Source organism: Leiobunum rupestre, chromosome 4 (genome assembly GCF_980474605.1).
Source record: "Leiobunum rupestre chromosome 4, qqLeiRupe1.1.hap1, whole genome shotgun sequence".
Taxonomy (NCBI): Eukaryota; Metazoa; Arthropoda; class Arachnida; order Opiliones; family Sclerosomatidae; genus Leiobunum; species Leiobunum rupestre.
In genome coordinates this window covers 22,334,959-22,343,505 of record NC_143387.1, presented here as the reverse complement: position 1 = coordinate 22,343,505, position 8,547 = coordinate 22,334,959, and the positions used below count along the sequence as shown (strand labels likewise).

The 8,547-nt window shown below is 37.0% G+C and overlaps 1 protein-coding gene across 1 annotated transcript; it reads left to right on the top strand.

Moving 5' to 3' along the window:
• The first annotated feature begins 955 nt into the window (after nucleotides 1-955).
• On the top strand, nucleotides 956-2,457 carry LOC149947161 (uncharacterized). Its single transcript, XM_090172725.1, has 3 exons — nucleotides 956-997; nucleotides 1,672-2,038; nucleotides 2,133-2,457. The coding sequence occupies exons 1-3, from the start codon at nucleotides 989-991 to the stop codon at nucleotides 2,390-2,392; spliced, it is 636 nt and encodes a 211-aa protein (XP_090028851.1). The 5' UTR covers nucleotides 956-988; the 3' UTR covers nucleotides 2,393-2,457.
• The last annotated feature ends 6,090 nt before the right edge of the window (nucleotides 2,458-8,547 follow it).

Sequence of the window (8,547 nt, the reverse complement as noted above, 5' to 3'; positions counted from 1 at the left end):
TTGCCTCTTCTTTATTCTAATCCCCAAATCGTCGAAGAGGGGGGAAGCGGGGAGAAAGGGGCGGAGGGCCTATTGTACAAAATTACCGATTAAACTGTTAAAAAGCTAATATCTAATAAAAAATAAGAGTAAGAAACTTATTAATCGCAATAGCCGGGCTTTCACCGTCCAAACGTAAGCCGACAATAACCACGTGATAGCTTTTCGCGTCCAAAATAGAGCTATCACATTAGTCCGTAACTTGGGGATTAAAATTCGACCAAAAAACCGCGCCGCCGATTAACAGGAATCGTTTGAACGTCTCTGCGCCGCGATTGCGATTACGAGGATCGCAAAATAAACAGCTGGCTAAATCTGAATTGCTAAATTTCGATCCTGTTAAAATTAATATGAATCGCGAAATGTCTCTGCATCGGGCCCATTTCTCCGACAATTTATATTATATTTATAATAAATAGATTCAATAAATATTACAGACGGTTTACATTACAACCTATCGTTTCACAATTTCCGGTTCTTCTTCTAAGAAGTAAGAAAATTACACTCTGTTATTATTTATATTTCTGAGATCAATTGAAACACTTGGCTTAGTTGTATTGTTTATTTGTGAAGTTCTAAAAAAGGTTCTGAATCACCTTGGGCTTTCGCGTCTGCACTGTCGACTACAGCGCAAATAGCATATGAACGTAAAACTAGTATTATACTTCAATACAATATCCAAGAAACATTTTTTTAAAGGATATCAATAATTATGGTCTTTTATTGAGATATCTATCAAGTTTCGGTAATGGTATTAAATGATTAGAAGTCGATTTCACCTTCGGGATGCTTGTTTTCCCTCATGAGAGAAAAACGTCAATGAAAATAGTTTAAACGTTGGGCGTGCCTTATTGCTTCGAGATCTGTATAAATAGTGCCCTTCCCAGATTGGAAGTCATTCAATCGACCAGCTCTCGCCACTTCAACACCAGAAGCCCGGACAACAGTCATGTACAAGGTAAATGAAATTTCGACAACCTTTCGATGATAGTTAATGTAATATTCTTTGGTCGACTGAAATATTAATATCAAATTGGAACAGAAAGAAACTTGTTAAGTGATATTCAATTGCAATTTTTCAAGCTTCCATGGGTGTTCTTTTAATTTTTTCTTAGAAATGAATGCAAATTGAGTTTAAATCATCAAAAGGGAAGATAAAATGCTAATTAACGACTAAGTTGTAAATTGCCACTTGGAATATACTAACATACTTGTCCTTAAAACGAGTATTTCTAAAACACCTAAGGCGTAGAAATATAACGAATTTAAAGAATTACTTTTAAATTTATGATTGAACAATAATAGAAAAACGAACTACCTTCAATACTCAATTTTTTTCCAATATATTGAAAAAGAGGCTTATGGTTTTAATAAAAATATCTGTCGCCCATTAGTTCAAGAGAAGAATTAAATGATATTTTAAAAATTACGGTGATAAAGATCAATTAAATTATGTAGAAAATTGCCAAACACGATTTTTAATTGAAAATTATTTATAACAGATGCATTAATGCAACGCCATTATTTAACCGTTTAGGTCCCTTTCGTGTCTTTTGTCCCTTTCAATACAATTAAATCATGACAACATTAATCGCAAGTTGAATACAGTAATAGCGGCTTACCTCGTTACAGGTAGCTATTTTGGTTTTGGCCGTTTTCGGCGCTGTGAACGCTGGAGTCGTAGGAGTTGGTCCATTGGGTCTAGCTGGAGTCAACACTTTGGGTCTCGCCGGAGTCGGTCCATACGGTTTGGCTGGAGTCAACACTTTGGGTCTCGCCGGAGTTGGTCCATATGGTTTGGCTGGCGTCAACACTTTGGGTCTCGCTGGAGTCTCTCCATATGGATATGGCGCCGGTATTGGCGCCTTGGGGCTGGCTCACGGAGGTCTGCTGGCTCCTGCTGGTGTTGTCAGTCCACTCGGAGCCGTCGGAGCTTCTGGCGTCATTGCCTCCAACCTTGGAGGAACTGTCGCCGCCGCCGTCCCCGGAATCAACATTGGTAAGTTATAATGGACATGGTCTCACCAAAATCTACTTGTTAGGTTTCTCCCAGTGAATAAAACAGTGATTCAAATTTGATTTTTTCAAATTAGGAGCTAACCAAGTTGGCCCAAAAACTGCCGCCACTGTCGTGGGTGTTCAGTCTGTCATCGATGGTCCATCCGCCACTCTCATCGCTTCCACTGGGGCCGTTAAAGGAGCCGCTCAAGCCGGAGCCAACCTCGGATCCATCGGAGCCCAAGTAGTCCCATCCGCCGCTGGTGGGGCCATCCCAGCTTCCGTTGTCGCCATCCAAAAGGTTCCACTTGCCATCAAGGCTGCTCCACTCGCGGGACTCGGAGCCATCTGGTAGATAACTTAATAATTTAACTTGCAGAAACCGTTCTATTGGTGGTCTTCGCTGTTTGAAAATGTAAATACGGGATACGTATTATAAATTATTGTTCTGTAATTTTTAAATGTTTTTTCAAAATAAATTTTAAATTTAAATGTTTTTGGTCATTTGGTGTTATCTGTTACGAGATACGTTTTAATCTACCTCTCTTGCTAATGTTTCTCGTTTAGGTCAGCAGACTTTGTCGATTTTTAAAAACGTTTAGGAAGAAAAAATTGCGCGTAGCGAAGATCGTCTTATATTGTTTTTCTAATACTATTCCATGGGTAAAATGTAAGTTATCAATAGGTGAATATCCCTAAGCAGGTTAATTCTTACATCGGTAAATTGTGAGCGTTGATGCGGTGTACATTGGCGTGATTTGGCGGGAAATTCGCGCTAAATGGAATTTGGTCAAGCTTGTTACGGTACTTTTTGAAGACCTAATGTATACTTCCACGTAAGAGATATATTATAATCATCAGGTGTTATATATTAATTCATCAATATATAGTATGAAAAACATTATGTGAAAAAGTTGCGTTCTTGACAAGGGTGCGACATGAGTCGTAAATTGATAGGTTAAAGCAAATTGCTCCAGAGGTTTAAGCGACAATGTCGGCTGTACCTTAACTAAAATTAAGTTATTTAAAATCGGTTAGGCCTGTGTGGAATTCGACGGCCCACAAGGTACGATTCAAATAGGTGGGTTAAAGGGAGTATTACCTCTGGTGTGTAGTAGGGTCTACCAAGCTTTAAAAAAAATCCACCCGAGGCGCTGCAGTCCAATAGTAGAATGATTTCCCAATAAAACCTCGACTTTCGCCCCTACTCGGGTCGGATTTTTGGGGACACAGTTGGCATTCGACCGCCCAGCCGCAAGATTTTAAAATGGCGTCTCTCAGTGTAACGACATTCCTAATTGGAAACGGCGATCGGAAAATACTAATCTTACGCCATAGCAAGCTGAGAAACTAAAGCGCGATGAATTATGTAAAGCTCGTGGCAATTCCCGAATTTATTTATTGTCCGCTTTGGATGAATTTAACTCTCCGAAAAAGGTTGGGATTAGCGAAGAGATGGTTAGGCCTATGCCTTATTTTTCCATGAATTTGCATGCCACGTGTTTGTGCACATTTTGGCTTTTATTTTACAGGAGCATGGATTTTTACTTTTTTTACCAAAGCAGTTTTTTTACAGACGCAACCTCCCTCACTTACGTCAAAGTCCATAATCTCCGATTAATTAATTATTAAAAAAGGGTTGTCAACTTAAAGTTTCAGAAAAATAAGGCTTAAAACACTTCGTGGCGCACGAAGAAAAAGACCACGCGTTGCACAACAGAGTGAAATCGCCTCCAAAAACTCCGAAGTCGTTAGGAAATATCCTACCATTGGTAATAAAATGTAGTTAGGAGAAAACTCCTTTGTATCATCCCAAAAATTCTCCTATATTTCCCCCCCCCCCCTTCACTCGGAAGAGTAGGGGGGAAGAAATTTAACCCCCAAATTCCTCTAGAGGTAATACTCCCTTTAACGTAATGGTTAGCTCTTTTTCTAGGAGGAGTCGGGTTCGATCCTAGTTTGTGGGGTTCGTAAAGATTTTTTTTATTGCACAGCTCCCGTTTTTGAGAATAATCGGAAGCTTAGGAATCTCTTTGATCTATGGGGAATAATTTTTTTTATATAAATATCTCACCACCAGTGAGCGCAATTTCCAAAAACACTTTCTCTAGTTTTGGGCGATTTTTTTAGCATATATGTAACCAATTAAACTAAAAAGGGTCTCACTTGATAGATAATTTTAAAACCGCAACATAAATTTTAAAAATTTTGGTGGGAAATTTTTTGTAAGTCAGACACCACACAATAAAGAAATGTTTTTGGTCGCATTTTTAACCCTCTTTCAAAAGCCCTTATCAAATAAATTCCTAAAATATGGGGTCATTCTCAAAGAAAAATGGTTTTGGTTTTTTTAGGGTAATTTTGGATTTTCTTCGCGTGTGACCGATGAAGCTAAAAGAGATCTCATTTGAAAGAACTTTTATAAAATTGTTTTTTACCGACGGAATTCGTTCACATTGGAATCGATTCACTTCACGCACAAACTTCAAAATACTTGAACACTTTCTCAAAAAATTTACTACCTTTAATTAATCCCTTTGACAAATAAAATCTCGGGAATAATTTCATATGGCTTATCACCACCGTTGTGAGTGTCCAGTCGGTTACCGATGGTCCATCAGCCACTCTGATCGCTTCCACTGAAGCCGTGAAGGGAGTCGCTCAAGCCAGAGCCAACCTTGGATCCATCGGAGCCCAAGATGACCCATCCACCGCTGGTGGAGCCATCCCAGCTTCCGCTGTCACCATCCAAAAGGTTCCAGTGGTCGTCAAGGCCCCACTCACCGGATTCGGGGCCATCTGGTAGAGATAATACTTAACAATCCGAAAGAAACTGTTCTTTTGATGTTCTTTTTATTTTCAAATTGTAAATACTGACTAACAAGGAGACATCCCGAAGTGTAAGCCACCGATTTTGTTCAAACTTGGGGAATTGGTAAACCTTCATATGTATTATGAATAATCCTAAAGGGAATTTATTCAATTGGCAACCATTTTGCCATGGCAACGAAAAATGTTTTTGACAACAACCAATTGAAATTTTCCTATTGAAAATAACATGGGATTCTGACCAATTCCTAGGGGCCTCCCTGTGAAAATTTTTACAAAGGACCCCGCACACGGCCTATGGAAAAAAAACTTTCGGCCAATTTTGTTGAAATTTACAAGTTATGTACTACCGACCACGGTGAACTAATGTACGTTTGGATCATTGAACAATAATTATTTGTTTTGCCTCTAGGTGCCTTCGAAAAAACCGATTTGGTCTTTGAAAAACATACTGTTAAGTGGTCCACGGTTAGTATCATCTAGTTTAAAAAAAATCTATCTTCGCGAGTCCGACGATACAATATAATGATTAAAACGTTACTCAGCCTATGATATTAACTATTTTTCAAACCACTTTTGAATAACACATCCAAAATGAATTTTAAGGCTAAAGCTGGATACGTGACAATTGTGTAAATGAATATACGTTAGTAAACAGTCTAACTGTAGTATTTCTTCTCGTTATTATATTAAATGATTTATAGCTATAGAAATATTTAGGATTTTACCTTTGAAGAAAGGGGTCCGCGAACTACATTACATTGGCGGAGCATTAATTAAAATTATCTAAGCGATAGCTATGACCATGGTTTATCTACACAACTTAGAATTCAAAAACGATATATAGGGACCGTTACGTACTGCAAGCCCGCGACCCAAGATAATTATGGCGCTCGACGCGACATCTATCTATGAATTGTTGAAATGTTTTCTTAAAAATTTGCACTATTTGCTCCTTGCAATAGAGCTCATTAGTAGCGCCATCTGCATTCTAATTTTAAGTATTGATAATTAATATATAATTTTTAAAGTACGAAAATATTTTATAACAGCTTTAGTGATGATTAAATTATATTTACATTTAAAATAACAATAATAATAATTATTAATTATTTTCACAATCAAGGTGGGGTTTGGATAGCCTAAATTCCAGCAGTACGAAATGGTCCCGCTTCTTTAGTACAAACGAAAGTACACCGAGTTCTAACCTGTGTAGATAAGCCGTGCTATGACGTATTTGCGCATGTCTAAAATTCATACAGTTAAACAATACAAATAATTTAATTAAAAAATTACTATAGAAAGGTACCTAATGACGAAACAGTTGTATTTAGATTAAACACTTGCCACGTCATTGGTGGACCCTTTAACAGTTGGATATTTAGATTTCTTTATGTAGAAAAAAAAAACTTTTACCGTGTAGAATATTAGGAATCTGACTCTGACAAATGGAACTCAACAACTTGTCAAGATTTTTGTTATTTTTTAAATATTTTAGGTCAAGCAAGAAGAGTTAAGCTAAAAAGCGAGAAACAGGAAGCAAACGCTTGCCGCTCTTTTGCTGAGGAGAGTAAAGCAAGCGCTCGCGCTCTAATCTTTTGACAGAGAAGCTTAAAGCACGCGCACGTTCTCTGGGGCGAACTGAACTGAAGCCAATGATTAGGGGGAAGAAAAGGGGGATGGCAGCTGCTATTAAGTAAAAGACTAAATCTAAATAGGATAATAATAATTAAAGGAAATACTACAATTAAACTCTTTATTACCGTCTAATCACTTAAACAATTGTCACGTACGCAGCTTTAGCCTTAAAATTCATTTAGGATGTGTTATTCAAAAATGGTCTGAAAAATAGTCAATATCATAGGCTGTGTAACGTTTTAATCATTTTATTGTAACGTCGGATTCTCGAAGATTGATTAGTTTTAAATTGGATGAGACTAACCGTGGACAACAATTTCAACAGAATTGGCCGAAAGTTTTTTTTCCATAAGCCGTGTGCGGGGTCCTTTAAAAAAATTTAAAATTCCAAAAATAGAAAAAACTATAAACATTGACGAAAAAAAAATGAAATTGATCAACGTTTGATCAATTTGAGCAAATGGGTGAAAATGAACCAAAATGGCTTAAATCGGGGAATGTGAGAGAAAATTTAAAAAGGTAAAAACATTGAAAAAATATTTCTAAATTGTTTAAAACTATTTTTTTTTTCAAAATTGAAAAAATTAATTTTAAAATATTTGATCAAAAACGATTATAAATTATAGGAATTGATTGAAATATATTATTTGTGAAATATAGGAATAATATATAGATAAATTGGTGTTTTGAAAAAATATTTTCGTCTATTTGGCCAACAATGATCAAAATTCGAGTTAATAGATCAAAATGGGCAAAATTGTAAATAAAAAAATTACTAAATTTTACTAAAAACCCCAAATCAATTTGAAATCAAATCTAGTAAATACATCTGCGTAACTTGTCACGCTAAACAGAAAAAGGCTCTTAAAAAATCTAGGAAATCGTGCTCCGACCATGATTCTGGTACTTTAGCCGCCTCCTATCTCTCTCCGAATTTTAACTCAGCATCAACCATGAACATTACCTCAAACTCTAGTGTTGTAGTACCCTCTAGTCAAAGTCGGTTATCAGCCGAAGAATTTATTGATATCCTTAATGAGTTCTTCAGTGTGGACAGTCTTACAAGAAAACAGCCCTCAAATATTGATTCGGTCCATTCGAATGTGGGCCTTCTCGTTGACTTGGTGAGAGATTTACAGGGAACCGTTTCTCATCTGGCGAAGGAAAATGTTGAAATGAAGTCCCAGATGCAAGATATAATACGAGAAAACGCTCTGTTGCGTTCGGACATGCAGTTACTTCAAGAGAAAAGTGGTCTAAGCCCTACTGCACATATTTATGTCCCGAAATCTTATTCAAGTATCGTATCGAGTACTCAAGATCTGTCACCACATCAAAATTTAAACCATATCTCTGATAATCGCTCAGCAACTCTACCGCCGTCCATGAAAACAAATGCTACACATTCGATGGTGAACAAGGCTTCTTTAGATGCGTCCAAGGCAACTGAGATTAAACGGCCGATTAAATCTAGCTATTGTGGAACTAAGACCCATTCTAAATTTCTAGCTGTCGTTAAACACGTGAAGCCCAAAAGAAAGGCCCTTTTCGTCACCTGGCTTTCTCCAGATTTGACAGAAACTGAGCTTCGAGAATGTCTCATTGAAGACACCCGTTTGAAAACCATTAAATGCGTTAAATTAAAAACGAAATACTCAAGTTATTCTTCATTTCACGTCAGCACAGAAGAATCGGATGTCGCTACAATTAACGATACTGATATTTGGCCAGAAGATTGTTTGTTCGTGGAATTCAGGGGCAAACTACATGACGATCAGAAATTTCACTACACAAACCCAATAATTATCAATGACAAGTAATTTACGAATTGGTTATCAAAATGCGCGTGGACTACGTACCAAATCTGATATATTTTCTCTAAATATGAATTTAACTAATTTAGACATTGGTTGTATTACCGAGACCTGGTTCAACGATACCCATTTTAATCCTGATTATTTTCCATCTACCTACAATATATTCCGTTCTGACAAATTAAATAGTACTGATCATGATATCCGTGGAGGCGGAGCGTTAATAGCC